Source organism: Mustela erminea, chromosome 1 (genome assembly GCF_009829155.1).
Source record: "Mustela erminea isolate mMusErm1 chromosome 1, mMusErm1.Pri, whole genome shotgun sequence".
Lineage (NCBI taxonomy): Eukaryota > Metazoa > Chordata > Mammalia > Carnivora > Mustelidae > Mustela > Mustela erminea.
Window position 1 is genome coordinate 88409963 of NC_045614.1, and position 26195 is coordinate 88436157.

At 39.5% G+C, this 26195-nt stretch overlaps 1 protein-coding gene across 7 annotated transcripts in view; it reads left to right on the forward strand.

The window, feature by feature from the left end:
- Window positions 1–26195, forward strand: part of COL6A5 (collagen type VI alpha 5 chain) — a 147197-nt gene that overhangs the window by 24161 nt on the left and 96841 nt on the right. For all 7 annotated transcript variants that reach the window (XR_004283198.1, XM_032332796.1, XM_032332819.1 and 4 more), the window contains exons 2-4: window positions 18808–18903; window positions 20144–20737; window positions 24398–25030. Coding sequence is in view for 6 of the 7 variants with exons in the window: in XM_032332796.1 (XP_032188687.1) it covers window positions 18837–18903; window positions 20144–20737; window positions 24398–25030 (1294 nt within the window). In the remaining variant the exon portion in view is untranslated. The remainder of the gene's footprint in view (window positions 1–18807; window positions 18904–20143; window positions 20738–24397; window positions 25031–26195) is intronic.

Here is a 26195-nt window from a genome sequence, read left to right on the forward strand (position 1 = left end):
CAATGGTTTATCGATCTTATTGATTCTTTCAAAAAACTAGCTTCTAGTTTCATTGATACTTTCTACTGTATCTCTGGTTTCTACCTCATTGATCTCTGCTCTAATCTTGCTTGTTTCCCTTCTTATGTGTGGAGTTGGTTTGATGTTGTTGATCTCCAGTTCTTTAAGGTGTAGAGACAGCTGGTGTATTCTGGATTTTTCAATTTTTTTGAGGGAGGCTTGGATGGCTATGTATTTCCCCCTTAGGACTACCTTTGCTGTATCCCATAGGTTTTGGACCGAAGTGTCTTCATTCTCATTGGTTTCCATGAATTGTTTCAGTTCTTCTTTGATCTCCTGGTTGTTCCAAGCATTCTTTTTTTTTTTTTTTTTTTCCCCAGCATTCTTAAGCAAGGTGGTCTTTAGCTTCCAGGTATTTGAGTTCCTTCGGAATGTTTCTTTGTGATTGAGCTCCAGTTTCAAAGCACTGTGATCTGAGACTATGCAGGAAATAATGTCAGTCCTTTGATATCGGTTGAGTCCTGATTTGTGACCCAGTATGTGGTCTATTCTGGAGAAGGTTCCATGTGCACTTGAGAAGAATGAGTATTCTGTTGTTTTAGGGTGGAATGTTCTCTATATATCTATGAGGTCCATCTGGTGCAATGTGTCATTCAATGCTCTTGTTTCTTTATTGATTTTCTGCTTCTATGATCTGTCTATTTCTGAGAGAGGTATGTTAAGATCTCCTATTATTAATGTATTCATATCAATATGACTTTTTATCTTGATTTACAGTTTTCTTATGTAATTGGCTGCTCCCATATTGGGGGCATAGATATTTACAATTGTTAGATCATCTTGGTGGATATTCCCTTTAAGAATTATGTAGTGTCTTTTTGTATCTCTGACTACAGTCTTTAGTTTAAAATCTAACTTATTTGATATGAGAATCGCTACCCCGGCCTTCTTTTGAGGCCTATTGGCATGAAAGATTCTTCTCCATCCCTTCACTTTCAGTCTAGTTGTATCTTTAGGTTCAAAATGAGTCTCTTGTAGACAACATATGGATGGGTCCTGTCGTTTTATTCAATCTACAAACCTGTGTCATTTTATGGGTGCATTTAGGCTGTTCACATTGAGAGTGATTATTGATAGATACATTTTTATTGACATCGTGTTACCTTTGAAGTCTTTCTTTCTGTAGATTGTCTCTATATTTCTATTCAACGATATTTTTAGGATTTTTTCTCTTTCATTGAACTCCCCCTTAATATTTCCTGCAGTGTCAGCTTGGTGGTTGCATAGTCTTTTAAGCCTTGCCAGTCTTGGAAACTCTATCTCTCCATCCATTTTGAATGTCAGTCTTGCTGGATAAAATATTCTTGTTATTCTGATGGGCTTTCCTCTGTATATAAGGAGCTTCTTTGTCCTAGTTGCTTTCAAGAGGGTCTGCCTACAATTATAATTCTTTATTCTTACTATTAGGTGTCTCAAGGACTTTTGAGAATCTATAATCTTGGGGAGAAACCATTCTGCCTCTAGTACATGAACACTGGTTCCATTCGTGAGACTGGGAAAATTTTCATGGACAACTTGTTCCACTATATCTTCTAGACTTCTTTCTTTCTCCTCCCCTTTAAGGATTCCAATAATTCTGACATTGGAACGTTACATGGCATCATTTATTTCCCTGATTCTGTTTTCGTGGCTTCTAAGCTGTTTGTTCGTGGCTTCCTCCTGAGCCTTTCTCTCTATCTGTTTGTCCTCCAGATCACTAATTCTATCTTCTGTCTCAGTTACCCTAGCTTTTAGAGAATTTAGATTAGATTGGAACTCATTGAGAGCATTGTGAACATCATCCCTGGTGGCTTTCTGTTCTGCCCTAATCAATTCCGTTTGGTCATCCATGCCTTTCTCCAACCTACTATTGGCTGGATAATTGTTAGCCTGAATTCCCCTTCCGACATATTATCTATGTCGATAGCCATTAGCTCTGTTGCAGAAACTCCATCCTCTGTATTTTTCTTCTGTTGGGCATTCCTCCTCCTAGTCATTTTGGTGAGAGATGATTAAACAGATGTAGCTGGATGTATTGACTATGGTGCCATCAAGGTGCACACTGAAATGCTTCTGAGCATCAGGATTCCCCACCCAAATGAGAGAAAAAAGAAAAGAAAAAGAAGAAAGAGAGAGAGAGAGACAGAAAAAAAGGGAAGATAATAGAGAAGGCTCAGCCCAAATGGACCCCAACGTAAATTTATGAAGTATAGAAACAAAAACAGACAAACAAAAAGACTGATAAAAGTATATGACAAGAGAAAAAAATATATATATAAAAGCAAAAAAAGGAAGAACTCATCAAAAAGAACCCCAAGTATAAGATTTATATACTATCAGGACAAACTCAAATACACAGAAACACTGGTGGAAGAAAAAGAGAGGAGAGTGGTTATAAATTCTCAGTGTGGGTGAGGAAGGTTATTTTGATTCTTCCTGGATGTATCTTGATATCTTTGTTAAAGGACTCAAATTTCCTAAGATAAAGGGGGATTAAAAACTGGTTTACCTATAGGGGTAGCATTGACTGGGGAAAGTGGATTACCTTGAAGTTTAACTCTATATGAATATCAGAAAATAAAATTAAAAAAAGAATAAACTAGATAAACTAAACTAAAATTAAAAAAAAATTAAAAATAGAAAAGCAAAAGAAAAACATGGATGTATGTATCAAAAAGTTCAGGTTAGAAGATTATTATGGAATTTGATGTACTGGACATCTCACTGTGATGATAAATAGGTTAAAAAATTATCTCTATATAAAAAAATAACCAGAATAGTGGGAACAAGTTAAAAATAAAAGTTGTATCTATGAAGTAGTGGTAGTTGTTCTCTTGTCATCTTTTTTTTTTTCCTTTCCTGTTTGGTTTTCTGGGGGAGGGGCCTGCCACGTGGGTTTTCAGTCAATGATGTTCCCTCAGTTAAGTCCTCCCGCCCCCCCTCAAGGGGGTGGGCTCTGAGGAAACCGGCTTTTCAGGCTTTTGTTCTCTGGAAGTTTTTGTTTGTTCATTTGTTTTCTCTCGCCTTGACAGCTTTTGATGGTTTTTGGAGGTTTAGAGGAAAGCAAACTGCACCCCAACCTCCCTCTCAGAGAGAAGCCTCAGTCTGTTCCCCTCTGGGTCTCCAGAGCACATTAAGTACCCCCTCGGCCGCTGGCAGAGCAGGTTCTGAGTCGCGGTCCCTGGGGACGCAGGATCTCCTGCTTACACCCAAAACCACAGCAGTGGCAGCTCTCTGGGCAGCTCCAGACTGCCAGAGAGGTTCCAAGCAGCGATCGCACACTGGGGTTTTCCGATCGCACACTGGGGTTTTCCCACTGGCCCCTAGCTGGGAGTGCCTGGTCTTTCCAGGTCTGAGAGCGCTGGGCTGGTGCCTTTGCACACCTCTCTCAGGAGAGGGTGTGGGGCCCACGCATCTCAGGCTCTGATAGCACAGCGCAGTGTTCTGCCATCTGGCAAGGCTCCCAGCCCCTCATAGGAGCTGGACCCCACACGTTCTTGGGCGCGCTGGCAGCTCAGGGACCAAGACCTGGTTTCTCCACCTCACTCTCTCTCTCTCTGGCTCTGTGCCAGGGGAGGCTGTCCTAGGGCCAGGGACATAAGCCCCTGTCCCTAACCACCCCAATTCCCACAAATCCCCCCCATGATCCTTTGCTCTTTTTGAGTGCTTTCAACCAGACTCCAAGTTAATGCTGGTCCCCAATTGCAGGGCACTCTCGTATTGGGGTATTACTTTCCAATCGGTCACCTCTGGTGGCTCCCTCCCCCTTTTATTTATCTTCCGATATCAGTCCAACATTCCCACTTTGCTTTACCTGTCCACTGGCATCTTCTGCCCCTGTAGAGACTGATCTCAGGTTGATTTCACGGGTGATCGGAGTTCTTTGGTAGGTAATCAGCTCACTTTAGGGTACAGGTTGAAATGGTGCCTCCTCCTACTTCCCCGCCATCTTGTCTCCCCCTGGAGGCTGTGATTCTTAAATTGTATCCTTCTCCCTCTGCTGGAACTCCATATCCTGAGTACAACCAGGACTCAGATCTTGTTGAATCCCATGTCAGTGTGCACTAGCACCTGAGTGAGGGCCAAGCCAGCAGCTCTGCCTATCCACTAAGTCAAGCCCATTGCCCTGTCTGGCCATGGAGTGGTCCGAATCCCTACCCAGTGGACCGGATAGACCATGGAGCCCATTCTATAGCCTCACCCAGGCGAGGAAGCAAATTCTCAGCCTCATGCAACTGCTGAGCATAGCGTCCAGCCCTGCCTGACAAGCAGCCTGGGCAGAGAATCTTGGCAGCTAAACTTCTCACAGCCCTGGTCAGGTGGGGAACCAAGCCAGTAGCCCTGCCCAATTGTTGAGCATAACCTCTGGCCTTGCATGACCTAAAAGACTGAAGAGTGACCCTGGGCAGGGAGCCCAGCCAGTGACTCTGCCCAGAGACTGTGGCTTCAGTCTACCAAGGTTCCCAGAGAGTGACCCCACCCAACCTCAAAACACAGTCTCCAGCCCTACCCAACTACAGGATCCCGTGAAAGTCCCTGCCCAGGTAGAGAGTCTGGAAAGCAGTGCCACCCAATAGCAGAGCACAGCCAGCGGGCTACCTGATTGTGAAGCTCAGCCTGCAGCCCCACACATTTGAGGGACAGCCTATGCCCCTGCCTGATTGCAGACAGAGCTCTGTCCAACTATGAAGCTGTCAAAGGTTTAACATAGCCAAAGTAAAACCAATGAATTGCTGAGGTAGTAATCAGTAAAAATTATTGTGCACAGTTTGCAAACCAGGAACACTCAGACCAGAACATGGAATGAGTCTCAGGTATATTGCTAAGGCAACTTAGAGAGTGAGAAAGCAGTGACCTTTATTCTTCACAGGAATTGGTTACAATATTATAATTTTCAGAGGTTATGTCATACCAATTTTAGATGACAGTTCAACTTTGCTAATCATTTCTAGAGGCACAAGGAAGAAATGATGCATGTCAAGGTAGCCTTGCAAAAAAAGCTAAATGAAACTTTGCTTTCATGACTAACCAGTTCTGTCTGCTCAGAGAACCTTCAAGGATCATCTCTGTTCATCCTTAATTTTAATAATTCCCTCCGTTCAGGCTTTCTCTCCGCAAGCAGAAAGTTTGTCCAAATCGTGATAGAATTATTCTTGGTTACCAAGAATTGGTTAATGTAGTCATGCCAAAGAATCACACATTTGCTGTTTCCATTAGTTGGGTCATCAGGCCAGAAGGCCATGTAATCACTTCTTCATCATTCATGTGGTTATTGTTAATTTCATCCAGTTATCTGGTCCTGATGGATACCATTTAGCCTATAGAATGGCTTATGACAAGAATTTAAAAACTTTGAGAATATATGGCCCATTTGAGATGTTAATATGAGAACAGCCAAGGCTTGAGAAACTCTCCAGAGCATTGATTCCCAGGAGCCAAGATTTAACCAATTAAATAAATCAAATGGGTTATAATCAGATTCAGGCATTACCTTTCTAAGCCCCTGTATGATTTTTTCACAAGTTATCTACATAAGCACATGATGTATTAGCAAACCTACATCCTCCTGACCAGGTAAGAACAGGTGAACTTGAGGTCAGATTTCAGGAGGCCGTGTTGCAGGTGGGCTTTCTTCTAAATTAGGTCTCTCTATGATGTGAGCAAGCAGGTGTTTTAATGAGAGGCATTTCCATGGAAACAAAAGAAAAACAAAGGTTAATAATTTGAGCCAAGTATAAATTTAGTTTTCTGAGTCTGGAGAGAGGCCAGTTGAGAAGATTTCTAGATGTTGGGTTCTAAGCATCCTTAGATAGAGGAAGACAAGCCGTAGTAATCAGGCAGATTTTCCTCATTTGCAGTGATTGTATCTGGTGACCTTTCTGAGTGGCCACAGAGCAAAAGGCAAGAGGGTTGTTCACACACTGAGTTGTGCTAAGTCTCTGAAGTTTATATCAAGTTGTCCAACTTTAGCTTGCATGGCTTTAGGGAAAGGGCAGCTTTTAGTTTCATAGCGGGTCCAAGTCAAATTAGTGGGAGAAAATTGAAAATGTCAGATTGTAGAGTTTTAGACACGTATTGGAGGAGGAGCTAGAACAACTTAACTCTTCTAATAGAGAAAATTCAGTTTTCTTAGGAAATTCAAGGACTTGATAAAGACAAAACATAGAATCTTTGTTTTTTTATGCAGAATACACGATACTAAAGAAAATCTTTTTTTACAGACCAGAATCTAAGAAAACTGTGTCCTTTTAACAGAAAGAAAACCAGATCTAATTTTGTACCAGTATACTTTTGATATTACATTTTTTCCCTTTTTTTTTTCTTTTTAACTTAACTAAATCCATTATAATCTTAGCTTGACCACACATAAAATTCCTTTCTCAAGGTGCCTGGGTGACTCAGTTTGTTAAGCATCTGCCTTTGACTCAGATCATGATCTCAGGGTCCTGGGATTGAGTCCCACACTGGGAATCTCTGCTCAGTGGGGAGTCTGCTTCTCCCTCCTACACTCCCGCACTCATGCTCGCTCTCTCACTCAAATATATAAAACTTTTAAAAAGAATTCCTTTCTCAAAATTGATTTTCTACAAACCTACCACAGCTTTCTATATCTATATAGGTTTTATTATTTTTCCTTCTTATTCTGCAACAATCATTTTACTTTAGGATATAATAACCTTTTATTCCCTTTACCAAACATGCATCTCCATTCTTCATACCTTCTTTTATTGAAAACACACTTTCTACTTTTCATGTATAGTCATTTTTTAATCCTTATTTTGTCTGTAGTTATACAAAAACAAAAACCAGCAGAAAACCAAAACAAACAAAAACTTCCCCAAACCTCTCTTCTTTTGCTCTTAATTTCAGCCTTATTGATTCAAATATTATTTTCTCAATTTCAAAACTTACAAAGCTTATCTGGACAAGAATGCAAGGCAATTGTTACAGAGTAATTACAGATTTACTCTTATAGGAAAATATAATTGCCTATATACTACATTAAATGAATATAAACTCCTATGTAATATAGTTTAAATAAACTGTATCCCTCTTGGGTTTTACAATATGAGATTCATTCATGTCTATAGGCTCATCCTGACACTGCTCTTTTAGATTGGGAATGACAGAACAGGTAAGGGCAACAGGATCCCCACGTTCAAGAACCTTGCTCTAAGCTACTTGTTCTAAGTAGGCAGAATACAGATTTGGAAAATGGGTCAACAACTTCCGAACTGACAGCAGTGCTATGAATATCTGGGAAGCCACCAGCAGAAGTCCCAGCCCTGTAAGAAGTTCTAAGCAATGCGGAAAGTTCTTTTAAAACAAAGATTGCTGTCTGGCTACAAAAAGAGAAGATAATCAAGTTTGAACCTCTCACAGAGTGATCACAGCCTGACCTGGGGAGGGGGTCACCATTATGTGTGTACAGGACAGAAATGGTGATTGTTCTTGTATTGGTCTTTTTGGCTGGTTGCACAGAACTTTTTGTTACTCAGTTTATTGTTTTATAAGAGCAGTAGCTTTAAAACATGTTGGATCATTTCACGGCAAGAAATATAGTGTATGTTGTGGCCCAGCACAGACTTACATATATAAAACCATATAAGTAACTGAAATAAAAGTTTAATAAGCTGGCACATATTTTCTATTTTCAGTATATGCCATGTATATAACACTATTTTGTACTCTATGAAGTTATTCTCTCTTATTTATATGTAGAATTTAAATCTATAATAAATCAATCTATAAATTATAGATAAAATGAAGATATATATTAACCATTTGTCTATATGGGTCAACATAGATAATATGTATGTCTTCTATTTAAATAAATAGTAATCACCATTCACCAATGGTCTGAGACCACAGCTGGAAAAAATGAGAAGTTACAGTAAAGCCTTCTGCTGTAAGAGAAAGCACTCATGGGTGTCCCCATGCTTCTCACCTTCTAAAGGCATGCTTGCTGCATTGCCCACATTCTGTTAGCACCAGCGCACACAGTATACAGAATTCATTTATACCTATTACTCTAAACATTATGACAGCGTCTCTTTGGTTCATTTTGTATTCTCAGCTCTTCTTCCAACTTTTTCAATGATTTGACAGTTCAAGTTGTTCTCCAGTGAAAACTAGAGAACACACAACATGAACTACCATAGATTAGCATTCTATAGAGTAGCCAGTTTATAAGAATATTTCAAAATTGTTAGAACTATATTCTTTCTCCTAATAAATTTTTTTTATTGTGACATAAAACACGTTTATTAATAGATTCAAATGTGGTTTTTTGCGGGGGAGAGTCTCGGATAAAAATTTAAAAGCTGAAAGTAGATAAACTTATGTTTAGTATTCAGTGTTTGTCTTATTTGGAAATGATTTAGATATTCAATGGATATCCATTATTTAGTTTAACTTAGTACAAACTTTGATCTTATTTATATTCACTTAATTACTTGGCTTTAACATTATGCTTGGATTAGATCTCAAAATAATTACCATCATCTTAAATTCTTTTCTTGTTGACAAATTTTGAAGAAATGCCTGCTTTTATTAAGTCAACAAATTGAAATTAGCTTTTATTTATCAAAGATTATCCCAGATCATATGAACTTAGAAAAACTTTAGGTTAGTTTCTGTGTTTCTGAGGGTACCCTTGATTTATATAAATGCTTAATTTTCTTTGAGCCAATTAAATAGAGCTCTTTACAAATTAATTTTGGCAATACGATCTGGAGATAGAAAAATATCCCATATCCACAATTTATACACATAGACATATGTAACATGCAGATAGACACAGAGATCTTATAACTTTTGTTTTAAAACTTTTAGCCTTGTCTCGGGTACAAAAGTGAAAAAAAAATAGTTGAATTCAAATTGTGTTTCCGACAGATGGACCAAGTTGTGTAAGGTTACCTGTTCAGATGGCCAAAGTTTTTTACTATAGATTTTTTCCCCATTCATCTGGTTTTTTTTTTTTTTTAGTTTTTTATTTATTTTCAGCATAACACTATTCATTATTTTTGCACCACACCCAGTGCTCCATGCAATCCGTGCCCTCTATAATACCCACCACCTGGTTCCCCAATCTCCCCCCCCACCGCCGCCCCTTCAAAACCCTCAGATTGGGACTCTGAAAAACTATAGATTTTTTTTATTTGTATGCTTCAGGGATCCTTTGAGAACTATATTTGAAGTCATTTTATCTTTTGGAAGCTTCTGCATACCAATCAAAGAATGAATTCCATTGTCTCTGAGAGGTTTGGGATCCTTTCTTTTAAGGGTGCCACTTAAGGTGAACCTATCTAAAACAAAGATTCTGCAGAATGGCCATTGTGATTTTACATATTAAAAACTTCACCCATTTTGCCAGAAAGGCACAAGATAATGGTCCAAGGGCCAGGTAGAATCTATCTTGCCTTTGGATATCCTGAAACACCCTAACTATGAGGGGCTCTGTTTTCCAATAGCTGTTCTAAAACATGTGGAATCATGTGGAATCACAGGTTTTCCCTGAAATTTGGACAGGATAGGTGACTTACACACCAGCAAACAAAAGCAGAAACCGGAAAGCAAAGCAGAAAAACAGAAGACAAGTGTATGCAATACAGTTGGAGAACTTAGAATGCAGAGAGCAGATCTCAGATCCAAGAAAGACTTCCCTCAAGCCCCAGGGTCAGGGAGAAAGCTGTGAGCTCAGTGGGCCCTGTGGGTACCAGCCCTTGGTTGCTCACTGGCACTGGAGGTGCTGGAGGTCTTCCATGCATCCCACTTCTAACATCATGAAATGTCAAAAGTTCAGAAGAGCCAACATAAAACCAATGAATCACTAAAGTGGTAATTAGCAAAGTTCTATGCCACAAAGAGACAATTTGCAAAACGACAATCTGCAAAACAGTAACACTCAAGCCAGAACAAAGAATGAGTCTCAGGGGTGTATTGTTTAAAGGCAGCTTATATAGCAAGAAAGTATGACTGTTTATTCTTCACAGTGATTGATTACAATATTACAATTTTCGGTGGTTGCCTCCTATCAATTTTAAGAAGCAGTTCAAGTTTGCTTATGATTTCTAGAGGCATAAGCAAGAAATGATCTGGGTCAAGTTAGTCTCCTAAAGTAAACTAAATTAAGCTTTGCCTGATTACTAACTGATTTTTTTTTTTTTTTTGCTCAGGAACCTTCAAGGCTAGGCTCTATTTGTCCTTGATTTTAACAAAGCCCAGATGGTGGCCCCACCTAAACACAGAGTCCAGCCAGTGGCACCATCCAGTCACAGAGCACAGACTAAGATTCCACCAGACCAAGAGCAATTGCAGAGCCTGTCCCACAGCATTGCTCAGTCGCAGAGTCCAAATGTGGACCCCTGCCTGCCAGGGAGCACAGTCTGTGAGCTTGCTGGACCAGAAATGATTACAGAGTCCTCCTAGGGGCTCTACAAAAATGGAAACACAACATTCTCAAACTTCTGGGTTGTAACAAAAGCATTTCTAAGGGGGAAAGTTTACCACTATCAATGCATACAGTAAGAGAAAGAGAAAGATCTCAATTAAATAACCTAAGTTTATATCTCAGGAACTAGAAAAAGAAGAAAACCCTAACCCAAAGTTAGCAGAAGGAAGAAAATAATAAAGATTAGAACAGAAATAAATGGAATAGAGAATAGGGAAACAGTAGAAAAGATTGACAAAAATAGTAGTGGATTCTTTGAAGAGAGAAACAAAATTGACAAAACATTAGGTAGAGTTACCAAGAAGAAAAGAGAGAGGACTCCAATAATGCAATTATAAGTTAAATTATAAATGAAAGAAGAGATATTACAACTAATACCACAGAAACATAGAGGACCACAAGAGACTACTATGAATAATTGTGCCAACAATTAGATAACCTAGAAGAGATGGATAAATTCCTAGAAACAAAACCTACCAAGACTTAATTGGGGAGGGGCGCTTGGGTGGCTCAGTCATTAAGCATCTGCCTTCTGCTCAGGTCATGATCCCAGGATCCTGGGATCTAGCACCCCATCAGTTTCCCTGCTCAGTGAAGAATCTGCTTCTCCCTCTCTTTCCCACTCCCCCTGCTTGTGTTCCTTCTCTCACTGTCTCTCTCTCCGTCAAATAGATGAATAAAATCTTAAAAAAAAAAAGAGACTTTATCAGGAAGAAATAGAAAATACAGAGAATGGACCTATGGGTAAGGATACAGAATCAATAATCAAAAACCTTTTAACACAGAAAAGTAGAGCACCAGATGGTTTCACTGGTGAATTGTACAAGACACTTAGAGAAGAATTCTCAGACTTTCCTGAGAATTTGAAGAGTAAGGAACACTCCCTAACTCATTTTACAAGGCTGGTATTAACTTAAGACGTTAACCTGATATATATACACTCTAAGAAAACTACGGGCCACTATATCTGATGAATATGTATATGCAAAATTCTTTCTTTTTTAAAAGTTTATTTAAATTTAAGTTACTTAACATACAGTATAATTAGTTTCTGACGGACAATTTAGTGGTTCAACACTTACATATACAATACCCAGTGCTCTTCACAACAGATGCAAAATTCTTAACAAAACACAAGCAAACTGAATTCAACAACACATTAAAAGGATCACATGTCATGATCAAGTGGGATTCATCCCTGGGATGCTAGGATAATTGAACATGTACAAATCAATAAATGTGATACCTCACATTAGTAGAATGAGAGATGAAAGTCTTATGATTATTTTGATAGGTACAGAAAAGGCACTTGACAAAATTCTACATCCTTTACAGATTAAAACAAACCTCTGAACAAATTGAGTAGAATGAATGTACCTCAACATAATCAAGGCTATATGTGACAAGTATGACATATACTCAATGGTGAAAGGTTGAAGGTTTTTCCTCTAAGATCAGGATCAAGGCAAGGGGGCCCACTATTACTATACTCTTCAACATTGTTGGAGTAGGTAATCAAGAGGACATGACTGCTAGTTGACTGTCAAGTTAGACCCAGGCAATCGGAAGCCTCTCACCTCTACCCTATCCTTGGTATATATGCTATGTCTACCATTCCCCATATTAGGAATTGTCCAAGGACATCACCTCAAGAGAATAAGTTGTGGTTGAGACCATCTAGCAATATATGTGACTGAACCCAGTAAAGGCCTCTACATAAACTTTTGAGATTTTGATGAGTGACTGTGGAGATTTATTTATCTTGCCGCCACCCAAGAAAAGCCTCATGAGTCATTTCCCTTGTTTATTAAACCTGCCATCCATCAGTCAGGAGTGGTCTGCCTCTTTCTTTACTTTGTTCTTGCCCTCTGGGTATAGGGGCCGGTTTGTGAAGCAACAGATATAGTATTAGAAGTCCTACTGCAGAGCAATCAGACAAGAAAAGAAACATAGTCATCCAAATTAGAAAAGAAGTTAAATTGACTTTGTTTGCATATGACACGATCTTATATATGGAAAACCCTAAAGACTACCAAAAAACTCTTAGAACTAATGAAAAAACTCAACGGAATATAAAATAAACATACAAAAATCAGTTGCATTTGTATATACTAACAAAATCTCAGGAAAAGCAAAGAAAAAAATCCCATTTAAATAGCATCAAAAACTATAAAATACTTAGACATTGATGAGAGAAACTGAGGAAGACATAAATAAATGGAAAGACATTTGTGTTTATGGATTGGGAGTATTAATATTATTAAAATATCAATACTACCCAAAGCCACCTACAGATTTAATGCAATCTCTACCAAGAATCCAGTGGCATTTTTCACAGAAATATTAAAAAACAACACTAAACTTCATATGGAACAACAAAAGACCCCAAATAATCAAAGCAATCCTGAGAAAGTAGAACAAAGCTGAGGTATTATATTTCCTGATTTCAAACCATACGAGAAAGATATAGTAATCAAAACAGGCTGGTACTAACATAAAAACAGATACATAGATCAGTGGAACAAAATAGAGACCTTGGGAATAAACTCATTCATATATGGTCAATTAATTTACAAAAAAGGAACCAAGAATATTCGATGGTAAAAAAGATAGTCTTCCCAACAAATGGTATTGGGAAAATAGAACAGCGATGTACAAAGGCATGAAACTGGACCACTATCTCACCCACTGACAAAAATTAACTCCAAATGGATTAAAGGCCTAAAAATATAAGACCCCAAATCATAAAACTTCTAGAAGAGAGCAAAGGGGAAAAACCTCCTTAACATGGCTTTTGGAACAATTTTTTGGTATTACACCAAAATCTCAGGCAGTGAAAGCAAAAACAAGCAGGAGTACATCAAACTACAAAGCTTAATGGCAACCTATGAAATGGGAGAAATTATTTGCAAACCTATCTGATACAGAATTAATATCTCAAATATACAAGGTACTGAAACATGGTAACATCCCCCAACAAAACAAACTTGCAAATAATCCAGTTTAAAAATGGACAAAGAATCTGAATAGACTTTCTTCCGAAGGAGGTATACAAATGGCCAACAGGTCCATGAATAGGTGCTCAACATCACTGATCATCAGGGAAATGCAAATCAAAACTACACCCCACATTTATTAGAATGGCTATTACACAAAAGACAAACGATAATGAATGTTGGTGAGAATGTGGAGAAAAAAGAACTGTAATACACCATTGGTGGGGGGCGCCTGGGTGGCTCAGTGGTTTAAAGCCTCTGCCTTCGGCTCAGGTCATGATCCCAGGGTCCTGGAATCAAGCCCCGCATCGGGCTCTCTGCTCATCGGGGAGCCTGCTTCCCTTCCTCTCTCTCTGCCTGCCTCTCTGCCTACTTGAGATCTCTGTCAAATTAATAAATAAAATCTTTAAAAAAAATACACTGTTGGTGGGAATGTAAATTGATGCAGCCACCATGGAAGACAGTATGGAGTTTCCTCAAAAAATTAAAAATAGAACTACCATATGATTCAGCAATTCCACTCTAGGTGCATATCCAAAGGAAATAAAATCACTATTTTGAAGAGGAATCTGCATTTTTGTTTATTGCACCATTGTTTACAGTATCCAAGACATGGAAATGACCTGTCATTGACAGATAAACGGATAAAGAAATGTGATACACACACATGCGCACATACACACACAGCCATAAAAAAAGGAAATCCTGATATTTACAACAACATGGGTGAATCTTGAGGGCATTATGATCAATGAAATAAATCAGATGGAGAATGCAAATGTTGAACAATCTCACTTATGTGTCGAATCTAAGATAACCAAATTCATAGAAGCAGAGTAGAGTACTAGTTTTCAGGGGGGTGGGGGAAGGAATGTGTGAAGGTAGTCTAAGGATACATACTTCCAGTTATAAGATGAATAAATTTGGGGGATGATTACATCTATGGTTACAGTAACTATAGTACAGTATGGTTACAATAGTTAACAATACTGTATTATATACTTTAGAGTTGCCAAGAATATAGATCTTAAAAGTTCTCAGCACACACACACACATATATACATACACAATGGTAATTATGTGAGGTGATGTATTTGTTAACTAACCTTATTGTGGTGATCATTTCATAATATACACATATATCAAATAACCAGCAGTACACCTTAATGTAATTTTTCAAATATATCTCAAGTTGGAAAAAAAGACAATGATTTGAAAATTATGAAACATGCTTGTTGTGGGGATGGGTATTGGAATATTATTTGATATAGCCCAATGGTTAGTAGTTTGGCAATACTCATAAAATCTTAAACATACCTTTGACCTAGTGATTCCACCTCTACACAATTAAGCTATAGATATATGTACATATTCATGAAATAGTGTATATGCAAAGTTACAATATTTATTTATAGTGTTTATTAAGTGCCTACTATGTGCCAGGAGCTGGTGATATAATGATGAACAAGACAGATAGAAATCCCCATTCTCTTAGAGCTTGATTCCCAGCTCTAGGGAGAGAAAGACAATAAAAATAAATGAATAAGGGTGAGCCTGGTGGTGGGTATTAAGGAGGGTACATATTGCATGGAGCACTTGGTGTGGTGCATAAACAATGAATTTTGGAACACACACAAAAAGTATAATTAAATTAAATTAAAAACAAATAAATAAACAAGACATGCCTGCCTACCTCGCTTGTTGCTGATCCACCATTTTGGTGCCAAGACCTGCAGAGTGGGGACCTGAGCTGAAGAGGGAACTAGAGTGGAGCCAAGCCAAGGGTTGCAGGCTGGAGTGAAGCTGCCCATGGATGGCCACCCTTGATATCTTCTTTGAGGTTCTAGCACCCACAGGTGAATAGGGCAACTAAGTTCAGCCTGAGCTGGGTAGAGTCCAGTCTCACTTTCCAAATATACATCCAACCAGAGGAAGGATATATAACAGCTCTGAATATTTATTGACTCCTAAATCAGCATGGCTTTTCAGAGAGGCCTTTCTTCTATCCCTGACTTCTAATAATTTCCTCTTCTTGAAAAACATTACAGAAATATGAAGCAAGGAGTTAAAACAAATTATTTCCTCTATAGACAATCTATATTAATTGATTGAGAGACTTAACATCATTAAAATAGCAATACTTGGGACACTGGGGGGCTCAGTCATTTAAGCATCCAACTTCATTTTGGCTCAGGTTATGATCTCAGGGTTGTGAGATTGAGCCCCACATCAGGTTCTGCTCTCAGCAGGGAGTCTGATGGATATTCTCTCTCTCCCTCTCCCTCTGCCCTGCAACCCCCTGTTCATGGTCTCTTGTGCTCTCTTTCTTTATAAAATTAATAAATCTTTAAAAAAATAAATAGTAATACTTCACAAATTTATCTATACATTGAAGGCAATCTCAATAAAAAGCCCATTTGTGCATAAATTGACAAGGTGATCCTAAAAGTCATTTAGAAATCTATGGGGCCCAGAACAGCCAAAACAAACTTGAAAAAGAACAAAGTTATAAGACTCACATTTCTTGACTTCAAAACTTCCTACAAAGGTAGAATAGTCAAGACTGTGTGGTACTGGCATAAGAATATACATATAGATATAAATGAAATAGAATTGGGAGTCCAAAAATAAATTCATATACTTATGGTAAATTTGTTTTTGATATGCATACCAAGACAACTCAATGGTAAAAGAAAAGTCCTTTCAACAAACGGTGCTAGGACAACTGAATATCTACATAAAGAAGAGTAGAATTCAATTCCTACCTCATACCACCTACAAAAATAATTCAAAATAGACTAAAGACTGAAATGTAAAAGCTAAAACTATAAAACTCTTGAAAGAAAACATCAGAGTAAATCTTCATGAGGTAATGGTGGTTTAGCTATGACACCAAAAGCCCTAGTACCAAAAGAAAAAATAAATAGATAAATTGGAGTTAATTAAATTTAAAGTTAGTTGTATCTTAAAGACAGTCTTAAAAGTGGATACAACCCACAGAGTAGGAGGAGCATACTCGAAAATTATATATCTGATAATCATCTAACATCCAGTATATATAATGAGCTCTTATTACACACTAAAAAAAGATAAATAACTCTGTTAAAAATGGGTCAAGTGTTTCAATAGGTATTTCTCTAAGGAAGGTATACAAATGACCAATAACTAAATGAAGATGTTCAATGTTATTCATTATTAGGAGAATGCAAATCAAACATAGTAAGATACCCATTTATACCCACTAGAATAAAAGAAGACAGAAAATAATAATTTTTGGTGATAAAGTAAAGAAGTTGGAACTTTTATTCATTGCTGGTAGGAATGCAAAATGGTGCAACCACTTAGGAAAACAATTTGGCAGTTTCTCAAAATGTTAAACATAAAATTACCATATGACCAAAAATTCCACTCCTAGGAATCTGCTCAAAGTATTTCCTTAAGAAATGAAAACATGTATCCACACAAAAATTTATACACAAATGTTCATAGCAGCAATATTCATAATAGTAGAAACAACTCAAGTGTCCATCAACAGAATAGACTTTTTAAAAGATTTTTATTTATTTATTTGACACAGAGAGAGATCACAAGTAGGCAGAGAGGCAGACAGAGAGAGGGGGAAGCAAGCTTCCCACTGAGCAGACAGCCCGATGCGGGGCTTGATCCCAGGACCCTGAGATCATGACTTGAGCTGAAGGCAGAGGCTTAACCCACTGAGCCACCCAGGCACCCCCAGAATAGATTTTTTAAAATGTATATCCATACAACAGAACTTTAGCCATAAAAAAGAATGAAGCACTAGTATATATCACAACATAGAAAAGTCTTGAAAACATGATGTTAATGAATAATTCCAAACACAAAAGTCCATATGTTATATGATTCTATTTATAGTAATGTCCAGAATAGGTAAATCAATAGAGAAGAAAGTAGATCAGTGTTCACCAGGGTCAGTGGGAAGAGGAGGTTGGGGATTAACAACTAACTGGTACGGGGTTTCTTTTGGGGGGGTCATGAAAGTGTTCTGGAATTAATGATAATGGATACAAATACTGTGACATACTAAAATATGTTGAACACTTTAAAGGGGGTAAATCTTAGAGTATGCAAATTTTATCTCAATACTAAAATTAATGAATAAGTAAAATACGTGGTATGTTAGAATATGACGAATATAGATTTAAAAGACATTGTTGCCATGATTCAGCCACTAACTACTAGGAAGCCTTGTTAGTGGCCATCCTTAGCAAAATAAAGGTTTAGTCTAAATGGTCTATTGGGTCCCTTCCAAATCTAGACTCCAATGATTCTCTCACCCTTCCTTAATAATCAAAAATTTCAAAAGAAGTGCTGGAAAATTCAATTCTAGAAAAAAACCAAGCCCTTATACTTTTGGTCTCTCACTTAAGGCAGCTTTATTTTTGCATATTGGTCATTTGATCTCTTTTCCTCTTTATAAAAAACAACTCTGAATGGGTGGAATTTCTAAAGACTGTAATGTTCCCTGAAGATTTCTGAGTGATTGTGAGCTGCATGGAGAGAAATGCTGAGCTTAAGTAATTTGTAAAACTGAGTATCTCTGTAAATGTGAGAACAGACTTTACAAGCATTTCATGAAGAAAGAGACATGGGTAGCTTTGGCTTTTTTGAGCCAAGGTGTGAACATACACAACAGTCATTATTGACATAAAAATAGAAGGTTGAGGGAGGGCCAGGTGGCTCAATCAGTGAAGCCTGACTCTAGTTTCAACCCAGGTCATGATCTCATGGGTGGGGATGGAGCCCCACATTGGGCTTCATGCTCAGCAGGGAGTCTGCTCGAAGATTCTTTCCCTCTGCACCCCCCTCACTCTTACTCTCTCTAAAATAAATAGATAAATCTAAAAAAAAGAGTGTGATTTGTGAGGACACTGACTTCCTATGAGGCATTTTTACGGTGATGAAGAGCTTGGGTTCTGCAGTCACCTTTGCCTGGGTTGGGATCCTGGATCTACCACTTCCCAAGCCACTCTGCGCTGTTTCCTCAGATGTCACATAGCCACAGTATTTGTCCCTCGCTGTAGGACAGTTGTAAAGATTAAATTAGATGATACTCATAAAGCACTGAGAAAAGTATCTAAGCCATGGCGAGGACTCAGCAAATGTCAGCATTCTCTGCTTGCAGTAAATACTCCAAATGCTTAATGAGTTTTTTAAACACACCTGGCATTACTTGACAGACACTTGTGTTGTGAATTGCATTCTAACCCAGATTCTCCAGTCATTATGTCTTGTTATACAATGAGATTTTTTCATATTGTAAATAACTTTTTTTTACAGAATATAAGCAAGAAGCCTTCATTAACAAAATGAAGATCCTGCTAATCACATTCATCTTAATCCTTTGGACTGAAACATTGGCAGATCATAGTCCAGGTACTGGTATATTTTATGTTTATTATCATTTAAGAACATAAACATTTTTATGGCTTAACCGACTCTCATTTTAATACACAGAAACAAAGGATTTACTTATTTACCAAAAAATCAAAGCAGACAGCATTGAATTATAGTTGGAGGCACACTGTCAAGCAAACAATCTCTCAAAGATGACAGAGAGCCAAAGGCAAAAGCGTGAATTATGCTACACTTGGCTAGAAGAACTTTAATTATTCATTGATTTGCTTAGGTCCCAATGTTCTGTGTCTCTGTGAATAGAGTCGATCCATTTGTTTTGGAGGTCAGTCTGCATCCTAGGATTCCCTGACAAACTTCTGAGTTACTTGGAAAGAGGGAGCAATCATTAGGCATTTACTAGTACATCCCTGATTTCCAGCGTGGAGGTGGCTGACTGCGACAGTAGATCCTGGTGGTGTCTCCCTTGGGCCCAGACTCTCTTTATCAGGCTGGTACCCCTCTTACCACCCTCGCCCTGGGCCCAGCTGCTATGAATATAGCCGGTAACAGCTCACAGACAAGGCCCGCTTTCTCAGGAGAACCGCTCTCAGCTCTCGGAGAGTCAGCTAATGCAGGAGATTGTGCCCATAGCCTTCCTCCCCTTCCCTGCAGTTCCTGGGGATGGTCTGCAGCCAGTGACTAATAGAGAAAGAGTGTAACAGCCCAGCCCTCTTGCCTCAGAGAGCGACATGCTCTGGAATCCTTTCAGATCAGGCAAATACGGGGCTTTGCTCCTCTCCCACTTCCCTTATCCTGCTTCCGCTCAGTGAAGCCCCCGTCCCCCAAGTCCCCATCTCAGATCTGCTTCTAAACTCTCCAACCCAAGACACCTGATTAGCCGATATGGTTTCTAAACCATTAGCTGATATGGTTTCTAAAAGCTACTCTTAATCCACAGACTACTTGGGGGCTTTCTTGTTTATTCTTTAGTATATTATTGAAGTTTGGGGTTCCCTAGCCAAAACAAGAAAAAAAAATGTCTCTGGGATAGAGTGGAGAAAAAAAAACATTGTTCCTTCACTTTACAAAAGTCTTCCTATTTAATATTTTCACAAAAACCAGTCTCGTTTTTTCTGTGTGACCTCCAGAAGACACTTCCCTTGGGATTCCGAGTTAGTCTTAACCTAGGACACAGTCTCAAATGAATATTGTAGTGTCAAATGTAAAGGCTGAACAAGCAATCACCTTGTTTAGGTTTGTTGTCATTTTATTCTGATAGAACCCGGCCCTGAGTATGCAGACGTGGTGTTTCTGGTGGACAGTTCAGATCACCTGGGAACTAAGTCCTTCTCCTTTGTGAAAACGTTCATGAACAAGATGATCAGCAGTCTGCCCATAGAGGCCCACAAGTACCGCGTGGCCCTGGCCCAGTACAGCGACCAGTTCCACAATGAGTTCCAGCTGAGCACCTTCAGGAGCAAGAACCCCATGCTGAACCACCTCAAGAAGAACTTCGGCTTCATGGGCGGCTCCCTGCGCATCGGCCACGCGCTCCGGGAGGCGCACAGGACCTACTTCTCTGCGCAGGCCGGCGGGAGGGACAAGAAGCAGTTTCCCCCAATTCTGGTGGTCCTGGCTTCCGGGGAGTCTGAGGATGACGTGGAAGAGGCCTCCAAAGCCCTGCGGGAAGACGGGGTGAGAATTGTGTCCGTGGGGCTGCAGGGTGCTTCCGAGGAGCAGCTGAAGGCCATGGCCACGGCTCAGTTTCATTTCAAACTCCGGTCGGTCAGGGACCTTGGCGCGTTTTCCCAAAACATGACGCAGATCATCAAGGAAGCCACCCAGTACAGGGATGGAGCAGCCGATATTCAAGGTAAGGAAGGCCTGGGTCCCAGGCAGGGGGCTCTGTGCGTTCTGCCCTCATCTCCTGCAGCTCCCGTTCTGGTTCCCGTGACTGGCCACACTGAAGTCCTGGAAATTTCTACAGATCCCTGTCAACTACCTGCCATGTCTGCTTGTGCTTTTTCTCTGATGGGCATTCCCTTGTTCTCCTTTTTCTTCTTATATCTTGGGTAACTCCTGACATCATTTAAATCTCAGCCCTATAGTCCTATCCTTTTGGAAGGCTTTCCTTTCACATTTCTTTTTTGTGTGTCACAATTTCCTGTGCATGCTTGAGGACAGAAGCACCTCCCAGAGGGAAGGATGGCTCATTTCTGTTTCTGTCCCCCCCACCAATGAACTGGTGGCATGTTGGGGGCAGAAGTGGGCACGTAGGTCTATCTTCAGGTCTACACAGTGCCTGACAATGAACTAGCATTCTTTCTTAGTGAACAAATAAATGGAAGTCCTACAGATAAAATGCGTGAAAAATGCTTTATTTGTGTTTTAAGTGAGTGCTCCATGAAGACCTTAAAACAGAAGACTCTTGAATACAAATGGTTTACTTGGCAGGTGATTGGAGACAGCATTAGGAAGGAATGGGTAAACTGAGATAGAAAGCCACCCATGCGGTGTTGACGGGCAGGCTTCAGAACAGGCCAGGGTACAGCCCCAGGAGAGCACTCAGTAAAGGTCCCAGACTCATGAAAGTCTCCCACCATTCTCTCCAGAGTAAGGTAGAAAGAGTTCCTGGCAAAATGGATTTTGCTGCCTGCCTCTGCACTCAGTTGGTGATGATGGGCCATTCTGAGCAGGTACTATCTAGTTCTAAGACTCAAGGAAGCCACCTGGTGTGGTACAAAGTGCTCTGAACACAAGGTCAGAAGACCCAGACACTGCCACTAGCTGGTTGTGTGAACTTGGGGCATTGATGTCATCTCTCTGAGCCTTGCATCAGCATCCCCATTTGTAAGTCATGGGAACCAAGATGACCTTGAAACTTCCTTTCTGCCTCATCATTACTGATTCCATGACTATAGCTATAGCCTAATTGTGTAGTAGGAACAGTTCAGGCCTTAATAACAAATAGATTCCCTGAATAATAGCAAGTTTATTTCCCTTGTAACATTCTAGCACCGGTGGTCAAAGTGACCAGCTGTCTCTCCTCTAGTCAGATACTTGGGTTGGTGGTGGCTCTTCTGTCTTCAAAGTGTGACTTCCAAGGTGCCTGGGGATTGTTATACAGCTGGTGGAGGGGAAAAAAGATGAAATATCACTCACAGGAGGGTTTGTAGGATAAGCTTGGAAGAGACACACATTATTTTTGCTCACATTTCATTATCGAGATCTTAGTCCCATGGCCACCCCTAACTGCAAGTGAGGTGGAGAAGTCAGGTCTAGCTCTATGCCCAAGAAAAAGAAATGGGTTTTAGTGAGTATTTACGAGGTTCTGCAACAGTTAGTGTCACTCCTGAGACACCAGGGAATCCCTTTCCTTCCACTCTCCTGATCTCTCACTCCCGCCACCTTGGAAGAATAGCAAGTTTTTATGACTTATGTTCTTCTTTCAGAGAGGAAACCCTTCTGTAACCATCCACTCTGGGGACCTGGGAGATCTTCCAGGTGGCTGCTTAGTCTGTGCTCTTCAGGGCTGTAGGATTTTACCACCTTCTTAGAAGGTTCTGTGTGTTGATTGTGCTTCTCTCCTAATTAACTTCACATCAATATGGTACAACAAGGTTTTGCTTGATGGGACACTATCCTCGCCTTTAGAGGTTAAGAGTAAGAACTTCAGACACTGTAAGGTCTAAATTCAGACTCTGGATTGGCTGTTAATGGCCTTAAATAAATTACTTAACCTCTGAGCTTTCATTTCCTTACCTGTAATGTGAGGATAATAGTGTCTACCTTGATATGTGTGAGATGGCTTGTGTGGCATTTGGCACACAGTTTACTATTATTCATAGTAATAGCTATTTGCAAATAAATACTAACCCAATTAGGTCATGCCGGGAGTTTGTTTTCACTAACTGTGTGGAGTACAGAATGCATTGGTAGATTTATGAGAATTATCTTTAATTTGAGTTCTCACTAGGCACCAGGTACTGGAGGGATAGCGATAAATAAGACATATCTTCTGGTTTCTAGAATTCACAATCCTAGTGGGTAGCTCTTGGCAAGATTGAGCTTATCTCTTGGCTATGAGTTCCACAGATATAGTTCTTCCACCTGTGCCTGGAATAGGCTTTTTCTGTGCATATGGTATTCTGTTCCCTGGATTCCAGATTTTTACAACCAACTGCATACCTGGCATTTTCAATAATATCCCAGACTTAATGTGACTGAAAAGGAACTCTTGAATCCCCCTTACAACTTGTTCTTTCTACTGTCTTCCCTGTCTTGGAAAAAAAGATACCACCAATATCCACTCAGTTGTTCATGCCAAAAAGCTAGTTCTCACCACTTCTTTTCTGTCTTTTAACACTAGCATCCAATTTATCATCAAGTCCCTCTCTGTTCTATCTTTAATTCATGTATCCAAAAGTACACTGCTGTTTCCTCCTAACTGCTTGTCCTAACTTCCTTGTCCAAGAAACACGGTCCCTTTGTGGACTAGGGAAATTGATTATTAATGGCTATCCCTGAATTTTTTTTTTTTTATCTCTCCTCAACAACTGGGTTGATATTTTAAAGATTTAAATAAGATCATGTGACTCCCATATGATTTGGACGCTGCTTCTTTCTGGCCTCATCCATCATTGTTCCCCTCACTCACTGTCACCAGCCACTCTGGTCTTTTTTCTTGTTCCCACCTCCTTCTGTTCCTTCTGTGAGAACTCCTCTTCTGGCAGGAATAGGAGTATGTAGCTGAATCCTTCTCTTTGTATCTCAGCCCCAGTGCAAGCCTCTTAAAGAGCACCCCCTGACTTTTTTTTTTTTTATCTCAAGTAAGTTAGTCCTTCTCCCACATCCCCAGAAGAGTAACTTAGTTGACTTACTTGTTTCAGTTCCTTGTGAGCACTGAAATAATATAATCTAGTTATCTGTCCTCCCCCTAGAATCTGAACTTCCTGAGGTCAGAGATATTTCTGTTAATCTATCCCTGCCTAGCACTTGAGAGGGATGGTAGAGATGGTGGTCGTGCTGATGGTGGTGGTTGGTGGTAGTGGTGGTGGTTGGTAATTGTTGTTGCTGGTAGTAGAGGTAGAGATGGTGATAGTGGAGGTATAGGTGGTGGTTGGTTGTTGATGGTTGGGGTGATAGTACAAGTGGATATAGGGGCATTGGTAGGTGGCGATGGTGGTGGAGGTGAGAGTGGTAGCAGTTAGTGGTGGTTGGTGGTGGGGTGGTCATACTGGTAGTGATGGTCGTCATGAATATCATGATGGTGCTGGTGGTGGGGAGTGATATAAAAGTTGGTAAGAAGCATTTTTCAGAGAGGAGGAACATTATTGCAAAGACTCTGAAGTCAGTGACCTTGTAAGTCTTGTTCAGAATTTTTATCTGTTGTTTATTGAAAGAAAACAATGCTAACTACATCTGTCATGACCACCTCTGTTCTCACTAATGCCTTTTGACAATCAGTAAAGTGCCTTTCTCACTCTGGACCAGTAGTTTACACTAATCTTTGTACTTTTTTCTCTCTCCATAGTCTCCTTCCCAGTGGCCTGTCAGAAAGATTCATTAGCTGACCTCATGTTCCTAGTAGATGAATCAGTTGGCACCAGGCAAAATTTAAGGAACCTACAGAATTTCCTAAGGAACATTACCGCCGCCATGGATGTGAGTTACAACTGCACACGCCTTGGTCTTATGAGTTACAGTGATAGAGCCAAGATTATTTCCTTTCTAAATTCAAGCACAACCCAGTATGAGTTTCAGGAGCAAATCCAAAAGCTTTCTATCCAGGCTGGGAAATCCAATGCTGGGGCTGCCATTGAGAAGATGAGGCTAGAAGCCTTCTCAGAGTCAAGTGGCAGCAGAAGGGCACAGGGAGTGCCTCAGATCGCAGTCTTTGTCACTCACAGACCATCGACTGATGAGGTGCGCGACGTGGCGATACAACTTCGGCTGCAGGATGTGACTGTGTTTGGCATGAATATTCAAGGAGCTAATGACGTCCAGTTAGAAGAAATAGTGTCTTACCCTCCAAGACAAATGGTTTCCAAGCTTGAGTCCTATGCAGACTTGGAAGCTTACAGTAAAAACTTCCAGAAAAAACTCCAGAATGAAATTTGGTCCCAAATTTCTACTCGTGCTGAGGGAATGGACCTTGACAGAACTGGTATGTTTTTTTAAAAAAATACTTTTCTTATTGTAAAAGTAATATGAATTGTGGCCTAGAGTAGGGGCGAGAGTGAGGACTGACTGTAATTGCCTGAGAGAACTTCAGTAGTTAGGGAAATATTCTAAGACTAGATTTGGTTCTGGTTGCAGAACTTCATAAATTTACTAAAAATCATCAAATGATTACGAAGGGTAAATTTTTTAGTGTGTAAATTGTACCTCAAAAAATGTAAAAAAGTAGTATGTGTTCATTATAAAAAAGTTTAACAATATGATGAACATGAAGAAAAGAAAATCATTTGTAATTCTTTCTTTCAGATAAAACCATTTTTAACATTTATCATGTCATTTGGTTTCTTCTCTCTCCCTATTATGTACATACACTGGCACACACACACACACACACACACACATTTTAAATTTATTTTTATCTATTTATTTACTTAGGATGGGGAGGGGCAGAGGGAGAGGGCAAAAGAGAATCTTTAGCAGGCTCCACGTCCGATGTGGAACCTGATGCAGGGCTCAATCTCACAACCTTGAGATCATGACCTGAGCTGAAATCTAAAGTTGGAAGCTTAACTGACTGAACCATCCAGGTGCCACATACACATTTTTTAAAGATTGTATAGCGTTATACATGCAAGTGCTGTCCAAGAGAACTTTCTGTGATTATGGAAATGTTCCCCATCTGTGCTGTCCAGTAAGGGAGTCACTAACTAGCCACATATGGTTATTGAGCACTTGAAATGTGGCTAGTGTAACAGAAGATCTGGATTTTATTTAATTTTTCTGAACTTTAATTTTAATTCAGTTTAGTTTTGATAGCCACATGTAGCTGGTGAGTATTGTATCATACAGTATGGGAATATACAGTTGGGTAATTTAAATCAATTATGACTATTTTTGTGTGACCAACAGAAATAAAAACAGCATTTAACTGTGAGGATGAAACTATTTTTTTTTATGTTTCACAAATAAGTCCTAAGGTAGGTAGACAGAGCTGGTATGGTATACCACAGTGTCAAGAACCCTGTCTCTTTCTACATTATTTTTTGGCCATTTGTGGCTTTTATTCCCAGGATCATAGTCCAAGATAATTTCTCCAAGCATCACATTCATACCCAGCAAGCAAGAAAGATAAAAAAGGAGGAAGTGGGAAA